At 39.1% G+C, this 17604-nt stretch overlaps 1 protein-coding gene across 4 annotated transcripts in view; it reads left to right on the forward strand.

Moving 5' to 3' along the window:
* CNOT10 (CCR4-NOT transcription complex subunit 10) overlaps positions 1-17316 on the forward strand; it is a 72727-nt gene extending 55411 nt beyond the window's left edge. For all 4 annotated transcript variants that reach the window (XM_075587035.1, XM_075587039.1, XM_075587037.1 and 1 more), the window contains 6 exons: positions 6854-6967; positions 9866-9996; positions 12078-12113; positions 12999-13126; positions 14659-14734; positions 16722-17316. In XM_075587035.1, the coding sequence (XP_075443150.1) occupies positions 6854-6967; positions 9866-9996; positions 12078-12113; positions 12999-13126; positions 14659-14734; positions 16722-16879 (643 nt within the window). In that variant the 3' untranslated portion in view covers positions 16880-17316. The remainder of the gene's footprint in view (positions 1-6853; positions 6968-9865; positions 9997-12077; positions 12114-12998; positions 13127-14658; positions 14735-16721) is intronic.
* Positions 17317-17604: the final 288 nt, after the last annotated feature.

Raw genomic sequence — 17604 nt, forward strand, 5'->3', positions numbered from 1 at the left:
AGGTTTATCTTAATGGAAAGGATGTTGCTTGTGAATGCAAAAGCATGTGGGCCTTGGAATCCTTGGCAGATCACCTGACAGACCAATTCCCCTCTGCAACCCTTCATGGTAAAATATCTATATTCAAATCAATATAAAGAAGAAAAACTCCAGAAACATATTTTACTAGAGTTTCTAATGTATATAAATGTAGGTGTATTTAGCAGCTCTTCAAATTTCAATCTCAATCCATGTTCAGAACTGCACCAAAAGCAAATACTGGAAAATGAACCGCATGGAGCATCTATCTATATCTTTATAGCCATGTGCTACACCACGCATTACACGCACTGTGGTACATCCAATACTGTATAAGCAAATCCTGAGAGAAGGGAGACTCTGCCCCAAAGAGTTACAATCTCATTATGGACGTAACGGGAAAAGGAAGACTGCCATGATTCCAGTAACACAAAATCATGGAGGAATTTGCTTTCAGCTCTGCGAACATTCATAATAAAGACCCATCTTTAATGAGCCCTGCAAGTGAAAATTACAGGCCTGGTCATTAAGAGATTTTTAATAGAGCATGTAGTCCGGATGATGAAAAGGAAAAGAAATTCAATGTGATTTTAAAAAGGAACAAAATCATTGGCAGTTTGTGTGTGGGTTTTAAATCCGCGTAGGTTTAGAAGGGCAAGGCTCTGGATTAGGCGCCTTGTACATGTTGCTTGTGTTCGGGGTTCTTCTGCTCCAGAAAACTGTCGAACTTGCTTAGGTAAACACTTAGCTGATCTGACATTTCATCTTTGCAAATGCTGTTCCATAGAATTAACTGCAATCTCTTTCAGACACGTGGCGCTTTGCTCTTCATGAAGGATTTTCTGTATATCTGTGTGGTCCCAGGAAGGCATAGCACAGTCAAATGTTTCCTGGCTTAACTACGTAATGTAGAAAGTAAAATTCATTGATAAAAACATTACAACAATTCTTAGGCAATGTAGTGGAATCTGTGAGCATTTAAGTTACTTTTTAAAGCAAAACCATGGCATGCACACAATGTGCATATTATAACTACATAATTTGCTACCTTTACTGCTGAATTTTTTTACTCCTGATCATAACCATTTGTGGGTATTTGAACAGATCTTGAAATATGTAACTGCTGTTAACCATGAAAGATGGTGTTATGCAAGGATTTCCACTTAAAGGACATACTTGAAAACGAGGTAACTCTCAATGTATTACTTCCTGTTAAACATTTTATAAAATAAATAAATGCAACTACATTTTATATTATACCATATCTATGTGTTCATCCAAAATTAGTTGACCCCTTACATTAAAATGTAATATCTAAGGTTATCCCTTCCCCCCCAGAGTTCTTACTGGTATTCAGGGCATTCATGTACATTATTGACGAACCTTCATTTAAATACAAATACAGTAGTTCCATAATAAAACAAATAGACACTTTCCTTTGGCACCAGTGAAATCTCTATTGCATGTCCTATTGGGAGAGGGAATGGAGGAATTGATATCTTCTCTTTTCACCCTTTTACACTTCACTAATCGTGTTCACACTAATTTTGCCTATATAACACAGAATGCTGCTGTTAGTTGATTTTATGATTTTGTTTCAGAATAAATATTTAGCCATTATCTTTGATGTATTGGCTAGGAGGCATCAATTTTTTGGCTGTACAAATCATAAAGTAGTCTTGTTATATCAACTTTATTTTTTTTTAAGCATCACGTGTACCATAGTCCTGCATCTCATACAGTTTCACGAAAAAAATAAAAAAAAATATGGACATTAAAGCAGCAAATGTGTTTTATCCTGCACCAGTGTCTTGTGCCTACAGTTTGTATTTTATTCAGATAGTCTCGCTGCCTGTTTTTTTTGGGGGGGGGGGGGGGGGTTTCTAAGCCCCTTATAGAACTGGAATGAACTTGTCCCATTATTAAAAGCTTTTGTGTGTGCTCAGATTGGATGTGACATCTGGGAAGGGACGCAGCAGCACTTGCACGAAGGGCTTCACAACCTGCTCGGAGCATAATTAAAGTGTGTGCCTACTGGGGATAGAGAAATAAAGACACCCCAGGCCCTGCCATGAAATACATGACTTACTGCTGGACCAAGAATGGGCTTGACAGTTGCCAGAAGGTTGTAGCTGTAATAGCCCACCTACTGGCAGGAGAGTCCTGTTCAGTCTTCTCAGGACTCACTTGACCAACTCCACGTGAGGCATGCAAACATGATCCCCTATGCTTTCTACAGAGCATCCCCCATCCTCCTGTTGAAAACCAAACTCCGATTCTGTGCTTGCAAGTGTGAGCTGTGCAACCTATGATGCTCTCTAAGGCCGCGGCCCCTGCACTTATTTCTGCTTGCCAGAGTAGTCTTCCCAGGAGCAGGAAACCTTCTGCCTTTAGCCGAACACTTAAGGAACTATTAATCTCCAATGTCCTGGCATGGGTTTAGAAAGCTATGTCGGCAGCGATTTTGCTGGCTAGCAATCACTTTAACGGAATCTATTTTTATTTTCGACAAAAGTAGGTGGACATCGGAAGTGAATATTTCCTGAACTGTGGAGGGGGGCCTGTCCCCGGGGACCACCCTGCTCAGGGAAGTTGGGGAAAAGAAAATCACATTGCTGCTTTAACCCACTTTGTTTTGCTAATTTAATCCCTTTCCTTTGCATTAAGCAAAGATCTGCAGCAATCTGTCTCTTTATTATGATATAACCCTCTGGTGAGACTTCGGCCTGTACTTTTTTTTCGCTTCGCAGGAGTGTAAACAAGGACAGCCATTATCGTCTCGCAGGAAATAATGGTTCTATTTTAAAAGAGCAATCAAAGTTGTTTTTTTTGTTTATTTTCTCCATTTTTAAAAAAAAAAAATGAAATGCAGGTTTGAAGCAGGGGGTGTCCTTTGCTGAACCCCGTTCATTTCAGCTCTGGGTATCGCAATTTTCAGCTTCCTCGTCACATGGGCCAATCGGAAGCCGAGCCTGGTGACGTAAAGGCTTCTTATTGACCCGCAGGGCCCGGGGAGTTTGGAAAAGCATAGCGTACCCTAGAATGGCTACCAGCACCCCCTAAGGAGAGAAGTATATTCGGAAGCAGGGTGTCCCCGGAGCGGAAATTAATGTGGCTCAGCTCTGGAGACCCCACACTTCAATTCTGTACTTAAGCAATCCAAGCCATTTTATCAGTTCCCTCTTAAACGATTCTAAACAGAATAAAGGGGTAAAAAAAAAAAAAAAAGGTGACAGACTGCTAAGTAGCAATAAGAAAACGTAATTATTTTTTTTCCTCCGGAAATTCTCTCTGGTCTGTAAAAAGAGTTCGTTCTTTTTATAGCTTTCCTATATATTAACATCCTTGTCAGATGGTGTGAATTCTACCTTCATGTAAATAATACGTGATTTTTCTGAAATGCTAATTCTGTCTTCATTTATATGATGCACCACTGTTAAAGTATATTAAAACAAAACCTACTTGCTATTAGATACAGAAGTTGTAATGTTCAAATACTCCTTTATACAACGCCAAACCTGTTATTTCATTGTGGCCATATTGTAGGTTGCATGTGTGATTTTAGATCCAGGCCATTAAAATCATAACCTTCATGTAATCTTTAAAGAAACTTGAATAAAAAAAAGTGTGATTTATTTATGGGAACACAATACTAAAAGTCATATAGTAAATTAAATGTAGTGTCTGCTTGTGCACGGAGTCCAGGTGGCAGTGTTTCACTTAATGCGTTCACATCTTGTTGTGCGACTGTTTGAAGGAGTGAATGTATGGCTCGTATTTCCCTGCAGGATTTTCTGTGTGAGAGATTCAGGAAGCAGAGATGGTAAAACGCGAGTGTTCTCACCTTGAGCTCTGCACACGTCGTTTACTGCTCACGTGTTCTATAAGACTTACAAAAGTGAATAGGAAAATGTTTGCTGTGAAATATGTTGGCACATCATAAACAAAGTACCGTGGTCGGAAGGAGACTGGTGTGCAGAAAACATAGATGCACAATGAGAAGTTGTCACACAGACGCACAATAGAAGTAGGAAGGCACACAGACGAGATGAAAGTGAGCTAATGGCAGTGTTTGGTTAAATGGGTTAAGTCTTGGTAACTGATGCTGTTAAATAAAGTATACGTATTTTAAATCATTTATGGAAGTTTGAAAGGTTTAATTTACTACGAGAGCTCTGAGAATGAGGGGTCTATTTGTTCCACCCCAATATTGTTTATCTGACTATGTATGTGTGGTCCATCCCGGTCAGAGGACCAGCTAGGACAATGGAAAGGTACTTGACATACAGGGAACAAACTTCCAGCTTTCAATGCATGTTGATGGACTTAATCAGTGCTATGATAATTGACCTGTTACACTTATCACCACAGTTGATTCATTCTAGTCATGTGTGGGATTGCAGCTTTGCAGGGCCTTGCTTTCCACATGGCTTCTTTTAGCAAAGGGCTTTTGAAGGCACAGATTCTGGTCGAAGCAGTTAGAGGCAAAGCACAGCTACACTCACATCAAATGACCATGAATTCAAGGAGACTATTCCCACTTTGGGGCCTATTCTATATCCACCGACTTGGCTAGTTTTGTTTGGATTTATATATAGATTTTTAGCCATGTGTTTTATAAAAATATAATTTGATTACATTAGAACTATTATCTCAAAGTTATTTTAAAGAGGAACTGTAACTTTGTAAATGACGATCTTAAAAATAAACTCCATGTAATGACCTTTTAAAGCATTTTTTTTCTAGCTGTTGTAAAATTGATTTTAATTGTAATGGGCCCAAGCCTGGTGTAGTGTCCGTGTGACAACCACTGTTTATTCTCTCTCCACTTCAGTAGGCAGCACAGGGCTGCATTTTTCATGCATGCTACAAAGGTATTGGCTGAAAAAAAGTCTTGTTTATCTGTTCAGATAAAGTTCTTTGAGGTCTTTTAATGTCACTAAGTGAGAGAAGCTTTGCAGCAATACTGAGGTTTTTGACTAATTTCATAGGAAAATTAAAAAAAAAATACCTTCTGCAAGCAGGAACAAAACTAGGGGTGAAAAGACTGTACAGTATTGCGAAGAAATCTTAAATTAAAGACAATCCAAGCAGTTTATTTAAAAAAAAAATCCAGGATTGAAGCAGGGGGTCTCCGGACTAAACCCTATTATCAGATCCAGGGACTCCTTGCATCCAGAGGTACTTACCTCCAAAGTGGGTGCCGGTAGCCACTCAAGGTTTCATGTTATGGCTGCTTTTCAAAGCTCTGCCCTGCAGGCCACTAGGAAGCTGTGACATCTGGTGTGGCACATAGATAGATATCTATATATCTATACACACACACACACACACCCCATGTGGCGCGGGCGCTTTATTAAACTGCAGAGATACCGGTACTTCCCACAGAGGTAAGTGTCTCTGGCAGCAAGGGGTCCCTGGAGATGATATTAATGGGGGTTAGCTCTGGTGACACCCTGCTTCAATCCTGTATAAAATAAATTTAAAAAAACATATGGATTGCGCCTTTAAAAATAAACCTGCAGAGGGAACTTCCCCATTAGGACATGAGCGAGGATTCCCTTTCAGGGTCCACATTTGCCTGGAAGCGCCTCTGTGTTAATTGCACGTGTCAAAGTTGTAAATCCAACTAGGAACCATTGTGTTAATTATATTTTAGAGCTTTGTCCCAACAGAATCATGTATTTGTTCTTAAACAAGGTTCAGCTGCATCTGTTAATGAGAATTATTCTGAATCGGTTCTGGACTTTCTACAATGCATTATACTCCATCAGAAAAAATGGATTTTATATCTCCAGTGCCACTAGAAATAGGATGGCATTGAATGGGTTTAAATAGTCCTATATGAACAGTGATCTATACAATATTTACTATTATGGCAAGTTTGAGAGCATATTCAAGGTGTATATCGGCATAGTACAGCAAGCCTACACATGCCCTAATTGATGCAAGTGATGATGTTTTGGGCACGGCAGATACTGTCCTGAAAGGAAAAGTCCATCTCTAATTCTAATATAGAACGCTCTGAAATTCTTGCTCCACAACTGGTCTGGGAACCTGTTCAACAGAAGGGAAGGGGGGGGGGGGGGAATTAAACAGCTTTGATGTACTGAGGACTCAACATCTAAGCTCTTTGGGATAAGGTCTCCATTTCTCCTTACACGCATCTTGTCATTTACCTGTTGCATTTATTCCCATTGTTTATGATTTATTTACCTCCTATTGTAATGTTGTAAACGCTGCGTACATGGTTGGTGCTATATAAAGAAAATTATACATGCATACAGCCCTAAAGTTCGAACAGACTGTCCTGCATCATCCTTTATTACACACGTGCTACTTTTTATATTGTGCACTCTTAACTGCTTCCAATAAACCGTTCATGCAGGCTTCTTTCAGCCACTTTGCTGCTAATCCGTGTGTTGCACTGGCAGTGAAGGGCCAGAAAGAACAGTTGCTAAACCTATCTGGAAATTGATGGAATCTCTACTTAACATCTGAAACAAATGAAATGTTTGCAAAAATATATATTTTCTCGTGTACGGACAAACGCAAGTTGAGTTTTCTATTTAAATGCTCTCCATCTTGCACAATTTCGACATGTATGCCTCCTCAGAGTAAGATAAATGGGAATTGGCTCACGCTTTCTTTACTGCATTATATACAGTATAAATAATGCCATTATGTTCTTTAGTGGGACTGCACGTCTCAAATTCTGAATCTCAGAATAAATACGAATTGGAAAAGGGAAACAAATCCAGATTGTGTCTCAGGTTAGAAATTGTAACCTGAATTGTAGAACAAATGCTTTTCCCCCTTGTCTTTCATTTCACAGGTGTTCTGTTCTTGCCTGTAGTGCTTATGTTGCTCTGGCATTGGGCGATAACCTCATGGCTTTGAATCATGCAGATAAACTTCTTCAGCAGCCACGACTTTCAGGATCCCTCAAGTAAGTGTGACATTTCACATTTCGTATGCATCACAAGAGCAAAGCTACAGCGAAGTCTGACAAACTTTCAGGAAAGATCACTACAAATACACGCTCTTTTCCTTCTTGCCCAGCCTTTCAGTTTCAGAGGTGTAGAGATAAGGCTCTGGGAAACCTGAACCCGGTGGCATGGTACAGTGTAACAGAATGTAGTACAGTGAACAGTTGCACGACTCTCCGTGGTTTTCCATTGTATCTTCATCCTGTACTGAGCATACTAACTCTACAGAATGTAATACTTAAATAGGGGAAATAAGAGGTAACTTAAATAGAAACATACTTGAAAGCAGGAGGTAACTCAATGTCATTTTTCCCTGGTAAAATATTTTTTCGAATAATGGGGGGAAAAAAATAATGGCCTTCATGGCTAGCTGTTTCCATGCTATGCGTTGCACACACACACTCGGACACTCAAGGTGTTAATGAGTGTTTTTATAACTTTTAGTTGTGGATTTTGGTCTCTGGCAAACCAAATATAGCAGAATATTGGTTGCAAAATGTCACTTTTATCTCATTCCTATGATTGTACTTTTGAACCTAATAAAGAATGCAAAAAGCTTCTGTTTAGTCATAAAACCTTATGGATTGAATTTAAGGTTGCCGTGGAGACCATTGATTATGGCTACTACATTTTATAGCAGTTCGTAAAAGCTACAATAATCTAATAGCCAATGCTTCAGACTATTCTCTCCTGTATTTATTTATTTATAAAATATTTTACCAGGAAGTAATACATTGAGAGTTACCTCTCGTTTTCAAGTATTTCCTGGGCATAGTTAAGACAAATAATACATGGTTACAAATACATAGTTACATTAGAGAACAGGGTATGCATTATATACAAGACATTGCATGCACAGTTAGAGGGAAAAAAACTCCTAAAGCTGTGGTGCATAGCCACGCCTTCGGAAACTTTAACATGCCCTTATAATGATTAATACGGAGTAAAACGGCATTGCTCAAATTGTCCAAAATCTCTTGTTTAGAAAATGGACACCCAAAAAACATGATTGGCTCTCACCAATAATTATAGTTGTTAATCTTGGCTGTCCTCCTCTAATGCCCTTTAACCTGTTTAAAAACTGTGTGGCTTTACCTGTTGAATGTAATTGTGGCCGAGACATGCGTGGACAAGCACTAATCGGCATTTCCAGCATGGGAATGTTCTGCAGAATTTTCCATTATTATTTATTACGCTTTTGCATGCAAGTAAGGGATAGTCGTCATTATTGGATAAAGTATTTTATTTTCAGTGTCCCTAGTTAAATAAACTATGCCTAGAACACCTTCAGTAATAGAGGCTACATTGCAGTAGAGAAAGGGTTAAGGAGATCAAGGGGGGGTCAGAGTTCTGGCAAGGAGTGACCCCTAAGTGTGAATCACTGAACCATAACTGGTAATTTCCTCACTTCAGTTTTATGACCATGTCCCACAGTGACAGCTTTGTTACAGAATGTGGTTTTTTTTTTCTTCTCTTCCCGTAAATGAAGAGAATATCATTAAAACCTGTTATTTAGTGAGTTCTCCAGTGCACCTTCTACAAACCATTCCACTTTTGTTTAGATGTTGAGGAGCTTGTTTGAATTTCATTCCCACTTATTTACGAATCCTAGAAAAACTGTATGAAACTCGCATGAACGTTTGCAAATCTAGTTTGTATGGAACGATACGAAAAATATATTGTTAAAAAAAAAATGTACCTTCATTGGAGTCACAATATGTGAATGCACAATGCAATACAGATTTTAACAATTGCATTTTTACTCAACAAAGTAGGTTACTGGGGTTTTTGTTTTTTTTAAATTCATTGACTCTAAACCTGACACCGATTCTTAGTCTAAGTCTAAGTGAACGCTGAGCCTAACTGAAGACCAATTGAGCTTAAAGAGGTAGCTATGACATCCAAAATTGGCTGATCCATTCCTACTTTCCTAAGCCATCTGGTGAATGAACTCTGGCTCTGTGGTACGCATCTATTCAATAAATGCCTCACTCTGTGAAAAAAGAATTTGAAAGAAATTCCCAACAGGATTGAGAATGTCCACGTTTTTTGTTGTTGAAGTTTTTGAAGCCTTCAAAGCCAAACTGGGCCTCTCAACTCTTGTCAGACTGGTGAATTTGGTCATGATGAGAAGGGGGAGGAGGAAAGTAGATGAGACATTCCAAAAATGCTTTCATGAAAGCCAAGACCTCCTGCGTTGTCTTTCTAAACTGAGTTTTTTTTTTTTTTGTCAAGAGACTTGCTTAGAATATGGGAAAACTGTAATGCTGTTGTCTTGTTTTTTTTTTGTTTAGATAATGTTTTAAAAAAAGAAAACGTGTGCATATTGGAGTTCCTTGTTTAATATTTATTAAATTATGATTTAACTTTTTAAATTTCCTTTCAGTTTGTCTATTGTAAAAAGTAAACACGTTTAAAAGTGTTTACCCAAGAATGAACCTAAAATCTTTTTTTTTTTTAAATGACCGAAAAAAGTATGTAATTTGGCATTTCTGCTATGTTGTGTGGCTACGTTTCAGTAGCCTGGAAAGGTTTCTCTCCTCTCTCTTCTCTCTCCTCCTCCCCCCCTCCCCTCCTCCTGGTTTCCTCCACTGATGTCAGTACTTCCTATGAAGGACTTGGAATGTCAAACATGCAGGAGAAACAGGAGAGATCTGACCTCACCAGTACTTAACAGGTTAAAGGTCATTGTATTATCACATTGCGCAGCAGCTCTGAGCTATACAATAGAGACTGAATCTGGTGGGACATTTTGTCTCCATGTTGTCCAATCCTGCTGCTTTAATCTAAATGTTTATAATGTTTTGGCTTTAATTGCCAACGTAACCAGCAGTTGTTGTTTGTTTGCACTTTTCCAGGTTTTTGGGTCATTTGTATGCTGCAGAGGCGCTCATCTCTCTCGACAGGATCTCTGATGCCATCACTCACTTGAACCCTGAGAATGTCACAGATGTGTCCCTTGAGGTCTCTTCAAATGAGCAGGAGCAAGGTTAATGAAACCACACTTGATTAAAGCCATGCTTGTACCTGCCTTCCTGAATGAAGGGGTAATGCACACACCCACATTCCAAGCAGCACTGCTACATCATCTATTTGTAGGGGTTACTGAGATGGTCAGATTAATCCAAATCATATGGCCAAGAAAGGCTCATCCTGATGTGTTGCTTTTTATTCTCTTCCCTGATTTGGCGAAACCATTCCATGTTTGTTTATTCTTATAAAGGTTCTTTCGTGCCCTATTCAGGGACTGAACCTTTTTTCACTGCTGTGTATCAAAAAGGAGAGGGAGAGGGGTGGATATTGATTGATCTCTGTGACCTTTTTTTTTCTCCTGTGAAAGAAAAATTTAAATATTTTCTGACCCGTGTGATTAAAAGAGCTCAAAACAGCTCAGTTTAGCAGTGTATAGTCAGGGGAAAACATTCAACTGAGAGGGGCTGCCACTTTACAGTATGGGTCTCCATTAGGAATTAAAAAAAAAAAATGGAAGCATTTTAATGAATGGAAGTTCTGTTTGGACATTGTATTTTTTTGTTCATGAAAGATAACAATTTGAGCGAAGGCTTCTATTAAACCATTAGTGCTGTTCCTGAACTTGCTCCTGCGGCACTCAGAGCAGTGTGTGACCTCACTTGTGCTAATCCTAACAGAGCTTTATTTATCAGTGACACTCAACACTTTCCTCTTAATGATGAGACGAAACATCCCTGTTATAATGCCATTATGCTTGTAAAGATGATGATAATTTTAGACCATTGTTTACGTATTTGTTTGTTACTGTGTACATGGGAGTCTTGTTCTTTGAGCATCGGTACTTGAAGATATTAATTGACCATAAGTAGAGAGGGGTGACATTTTTTTTGCCAAAATTTTAATCCGCCTTGGATTTGCAAATTCCCTTCAGCCACGGATCAGTCTTAAAAAGGCAGATTTGTGTTTGTTTTTTTCGATCACTGAAAATCTGCACCGTTGATTTTGTACTTTTTACAAATCTGTTTGCCAGCGAGATACTTTTTGTGTGTGTGTGTGTGTGTGTGTGTGTGTGTGTGTCCTCAAACCTCCCTAGGAAGGCACCCATCGTCAAAAAGGAGCCAGGATACCTAGGAGATCATGCTAATGGAATATGCCAAGTATATATAAATGACTCACATCCCACACTTCCTAAAAGGATTTCCATAAGAACTATATGACAAGTCTAAGGCCTGTCTGTGAGGAAGGGGGTATTGGTGCCAGGCCCAATAGAATTAGAACCCGCAACCTATTCAGGGTAGCCGCTCTGGCAGAGAGCTAAACGATCTGATGGGTAGCTCCTGTCACGGCATACTTTGTACTTGTGTCCGTATAGTTCTAGTTTTACTTCCTAAAATACTTTTAGGAAGTGTGTGATATGAGTCAATTAAATATACTTTGCACGTCTCCCAGGTATCGAAGGTGTGCGCCTTTATGAGCACGTGTCTCTCCCTATGTTCTTTGGAGGGAGGTTTGAGGAGATATATATTTATTTCTTTTACTCTACCTTACGCAGCTGTATTTCACAGATTCGGAATCCGCAAACAGATTTGTAAAATTTAAGATCAAATCCGATGGCGGATTCCACAAGATTCTGGCGGAGCAGATCTGATGGCAGATTCGGATATGTCAGGACAGATTTTGTTTTTTGTTTAAGTGCCCAATCCGCCATCAGATTTCCATGTGGATTGGATTTTGACAGTTTCTTTCATATCTAATCACTACTTACTGCGGTGGAAGAATGTTTTAAATATGTAAGTAAAATTAACTAGGTGACACTTTCAAAACATGTTTCTGCAATGATCAGTTTTACGAGAACTGTATTTTTTTTTTTTCCAGTTATGTAATATTGCCTTATTTTTTTTAAATGTGTATCTTGGTTGTTTTACACAAAACAGACACTGGACTAGTGTATCTACTAGTACTATGTGCCACTGACCTTGTATCCCTTCCCAACACACGTGTTCTATGGCATGGCCAAGATTCTTTAAAAAAAAAAAAAAAAATCTTATTCAGTGATAATTATTTTAATTTAGAGTCCTCTTCTTTCTCTGTACATAGGATCTGATAAAGGAGAAAATGAGCCCATGGAATCAGGTGAGTATCTTGGAGGAAATAATTTGAAAGCCTTCAATCGGCGAGTGGGTGAATTAAATCTCTGCACTTAGTATTAGGAGCTCTGGTTTTACTCGAAGACCGCACCCTATCATTATCAGGGACCGAGCAGAGTGTCACTATGGACAATTGAAGATGAAAGTGGTGTCCTGCAGTTTTTTGTAAATTACACCATTTAAACCAGATACTCCGAAGCTGAACCGCTTTTTAGCTCCGCTCCCCTCCCACCTGGTTTCCAAGATACTTACCGATTATTGGTGCCAAATGTTGCGGGTCCTGTGGGCCAATAGGAACCCACAATGTCATCAGGGGGATGACGTTAAGCCTTTCTAATGGACAACAATTGAAATGTCCAGGAAGTAAGACATGCAATTAAACAGGGAACTATCTCGGGAACCATTTGGTCTCTCGAACCAAAAGCACTGTTCAGCTTTGGAGGACCATCTGGTTCGAATGCTATAAACAAAATCAATAGATAAGAACGTGTAATGTATTGGATATGCCTTTTGTCCATACATTCTGTGGAAATATAAATAAAAGGGCAAAACTGTATCCCACTATTTAACTTGCATGTTACAAAAATATTTTAAAATGGGCATTATAGTTGTGCTTGCAGTGCTCAAAGGCCCGCACACACAACCACGCCTGGACACATCTGTATATCAGTGCTATATATCTCAATGTCCAATAACATGCATGGGCTTTATTACTCGCCAGTAATTCTCATATACATTGAGAGGCCATGTTCTGATACTGAATATTATGACTGTATTCATATTCTTAGCATTTCTCTGTAATGTGGTTTGGAATAACGTCAAGATGAGGTACGGGTTAATGTAATGACTTTTTTATTTTTATGTTTTTAAGTGGGAAAGCAGATGCCACAGTGTTACCCAAATTCAGTCACTTCGGCACGAACAATGATGCTGTTTAATCTCGGAAGCGCCTATTGCTTACGCAGTGAATATGACAAGGCACGCAAGTGTCTTCACCAGGTAAACAAAGTGCAAATACAAAGTCACTTGGAAAAAGCTGCAGTCGTAGCTTTCAGAAAAACGGTGCTGCCAGCTGTTTACCATTTTTACATGACCGTCATGCAGTGGCAAGCTTCTGTAAATAAGATTGCCAAGCAAAATCACGTGGCCCGTGTTATACTGGCAATTTAAAAAAAAAAAAAATTCTCAAAGTGGTGACATTTGGAGCAGTGTAAGCATTCATAAAAATGTTACATGTAAGAAAAAAGCGAAAAATGTAGCAAGCCGTGTTGAAAGACACTTGCACATCTACAAGTGAAAAAGAAATGAAGGCTCTTCGTTTAATTTTGTATGCTTTTAGAGCAGTTGTAGGCAATATGATCTACTTGATATATATGTTGCACTGGCAGAAGAGACACGGCACCCAGTCAGGTGCTTTTAACGTGCTGCTAAATACTATCCTGCGCCTATTCTTACACAGGGAACTAGTGATTAGCTCAGGAGAGGAATGGGCCAGTATTTCAGTGCACGGTCATGAAGGAGCAGGAAAAAGCCACGATTCATGCCAGCAACATCTCCCCTGCACTGGGAGAGAGCGGGCTGCTGGGACAACCAGAGGGTTGGGGGCCACAAGTAAACCTGAAGAGGGCCACCTGTCCTATACCAATGCTTTAGAGGGGCACAATTGCAGCCCAAAGTTGAGCATCCTTGGTCACGTCATGGGGTACCTACCTCCAGAGATCCCCAATTTATATTTTCATTGTAAAGTTTTGTTTTACGTTATTTTTTTTTTTCCATTTCATTCCTGTCGGCATTGCGGTAAAATAGTTTTAGGTAGTACAAAAAAAGTAGTGATTCTATAAATAATAGCAGCAAACACTCAGTGTGTACTTTATCAAAAGATACATTGTGTGCAGTTTTCCATGTGTGTTCTTGATCTGGCAACAGAATGTGTTAGAAATTGGGACTTATTTTAAAATTGCTCAACCCTATGTGTTGTCTTCAATTAATGAGGCAGCTGAATACAGGTCCATTCCTCCTTCACTCCAGTTCTGTCTAGTGGTCAGCCCGTGGGCTGCAGCTCATACATTCTTTTGCGTTTCATAAACTGAGAGTGAAGATGATAAATTATAAAAGAACTTGTTGGGATTACAGGGGAACAAACATAGTCTTTGCTGTACCATTGTTCAGGTCATTCTTCGTAAACTTGCTTGTAGGCATCTTATTCCACATTCCTCTTCCTGTCTTGTCTGCCAGTGTCCTCTGCAGACACATTATTTTCGTCTTTACAATCAAAGCGACCTCTTATTACAGCCAGAATGGGCTAAGTGGCAGAGGGAGATATAATGTTCAGACAGTATCTACTGGTGTTGAATCCAGGGGGAGCCATCATGGCAATTAGGACTAAAAGCAGCCATGCTTAACCTCAAACTGAGCCTCACTGGGGATCCGCTTACTGCTGTACGTTAGGGAGATGTTTGGGGAGTACTTTCATGAAAAAATACATTCTGATTATTAATTTGTTTTATGGTGTCTTATTTTACATTTCAAAGGCATCATCCATGATCCATCCTAAAGAAATCCCACCAGAGGCAATTCTGCTGGCAGTTTATCTGGAACTACAGAATGGTAACTCTCCTTAAACACTCTTCCTAGTGCAGTTTTATGTAAAAAGCGATCACTTCAATGATTGATAAAGTAGTTTTGCAAATTCTAAATTCTAAATTTCAAAACTCGTCACTAACATATCACAGCAGGCCAGAAAAGGCTACTCTTGTCCATGACCCTAAACTCGCCCTGCTGCCATGTGCTTGAATACATTACTATAAAGTGACAGTGTGTTCACACCATTTAAAACGTATCAAAGTGACTTGGTCATGTAGTGGAGAATCCCCATGTGGTCTGAAACATAATTCCTGCAGATGTAACTTTTTTTTGTCTATTCTTGGTTTACTTTTTAAAAATTATTTTATCTTGTATTATTTAACATTCTGGTCTTTACTTCTCAGGTAAAGATGATTGTGATATGTATATGCACATGGTACAGATATGTGTAGTAAAGGACTTGATGAAATTCTATTGCTTGACCGACCTTAATTTGTAAAATAGATCTAGTTAATCAATTTAACGTGTGTGTGTGTTCCATATCGCATACACTTTTTTTTTTTTGTCTTATATCCTCCATTGCGGTCTTTTCCCCCAAATTACATAACCAGAAGATCAAGTTTATACTGACGTGGGGAGATGTTTTGATAACTCTATTGAATTTTTCTATATTGCTTTGCAAAAGACTTACATTTTTCTACTGGACCTTGTAATAACGTAACTTCAGCATTTAAAGAAGACGTCTGTCCTTGACCCCCTCCTCCACTTTGTTTTAATATAGGTGGTTTAGATCTGGTGACCCCTGGTTATTATTTATTTATAACATGTTTTACCAGGAAGTAATACATTGAGAGTTGCCTCTCGTTTTCAAGTATGTCCTGGTTCCCGAGATACTTACCGTAGAAGGTGCCGCCGGTGGTACTTGGAGATTGAACCCCCTGCGTCAAGCAGGCCAATTAGAAGCCGCAACAAATGTCGCTGCTTCCTATTGGCCCGCATGCCGTGGGAGATTTAAACCTCCACTTGGTTCCCCGTGGTGAGGACTGTGCCAGCGGCACCTTCCCTGGTAAGTATCCCAGGAAGCAGGGGGTCCCCCGACCTGGAATTAACACGTGTCCGTCCGAAGACCCCCTGCTTCCAATCTATGTAAAAATAAATAATGCGTAAAATAAAAACACTAAGCCGAACTGCCCCTTTAAATAGACTGCCATTGACTGGTACATATTTGACCACCTCTTCGTTTGAAAGGGACTCAACTCTCTACATATGAATAATCCTATTGCATATGAATAATTCTCTTCACTGCCAGATGGGCCACTTTTGTGTTGCTGTTCCCTCTGTCAGGACAGGGATTAAATATTTTCTGTAAATTCATGACTTGCTATGGGGCTTCTCCTTAATCTTAGTATGATATAAAACAAATCTAAAAAAGTTTCAGATTCTAGTAAACTAAGTTAATAGGTATATATTTATGACTTTGGGAAAAGATGGCTGCTGCACGTTTGACACTTCTGGCAAACAGGTTGGCCTTTTAATTGTAATGCCCACTAACCTGGGTGTGTACTTCTTTTACATTAAAAGCACTGCGGTTATGTCAAGTCTTTCCACAGCGTCTCAACTGATTTCCTATACTACCAATTTTAACATGAGGCAGCATGAAGCGAATATGGAGCCTAAATCATTTAGTCATAACTGAAACATTACAACAGTGCACCTTTCAGCTGCAAAAAGGTGTTACAATTGGTTCTAATTTTAAAATGAAATGAGGATAGTATGTGTATTTTTAAAATGTACTTTCACCTTTGCTTTTTCTGATTAGAAATAGATTTTTTTGTGTGTGGGGGGGAGAGAAGGTGTCCAAAAGAGATATTGTAAACATCTGCTGCATTAATTTGCGCTAACAAAACAAGAACGGAAAGCAGCTGAGCACATATGGGACAACTGTTCGTCAAGCAAATTAGATTTTTCATAGTGTTTTTTAACCAAATTTTCATGTGAAATTATTTTGTAGGCAACACCCAGCTGGCCTTGCAGATCATCAAAAGAAACCAGCTTCTGCCGTCCATCAAAATGTTGTCGGACCTTCGAAAGAAGCCATTATTCCAGCCAATCCATCAGCCCATGCAGCCAATTCAGATGCCAGCTTTCACCACTGTTCAGAGGAAATGATGTATGGTTGTCCTGGGACTGTCGGAGCAGGAGCCCAAAAACCTTCAACCAATACATCAATAAATGGCATACTGGACTTTCTTGGCATATGGAGTTTTTTTAACACCTTTGCTGTCAAAAGGGTCACAATGTTGGTCTCTTGGAAGTGAAGGGATTAACATCATCGCATCACTGCGCCACACAGTCCCCCAGTTTTTGGCCAAGTGTTTTTCTATAAGGTGAACAATTGGTCAGCAGTGGCAATAAAAACATTCCTGGAGTTGTATTACCACTGCAAATGACATCCTTTGTGCGAATTCAACCCTTGTAATGTTTTCTAATGCCCAACATATTCACATCTGGGATTTAACATCAGCAAATATAATGGGATTTGATTCATGGTTTTTTTTTTGTAAATGCTGTAATGAAAAAAAATAAATAGAAACTAATGAATTTTATATAGATATAAAAAAAGTATGGCCTATTAAGTTAAATTAGGGGGAAGTATGGGCTGTGACTCTGGGAGTGAGTTTTGCTTTCATTTTATCCTACATGGAGGGAATGTACTAATTATTTTAAATGCCATACATGTCTTTCATAGACATCCCAAGCAGAGTCTCATTCTCACAAGCATCTTCGTGTTTATTGTTTCATAGCACAAACATGCAAATAAGCACTATTTCCCCCCCTCCCCCCTTTCACAAAATGACATGCTGTTCCATCGTGCTGAATTTATGGTCCTTAAA

The sequence above is a fragment of the Ascaphus truei genome, chromosome 2 (genome assembly GCF_040206685.1).
Source record: "Ascaphus truei isolate aAscTru1 chromosome 2, aAscTru1.hap1, whole genome shotgun sequence".
NCBI classification, from domain to species: Eukaryota; Metazoa; Chordata; class Amphibia; order Anura; family Ascaphidae; genus Ascaphus; species Ascaphus truei.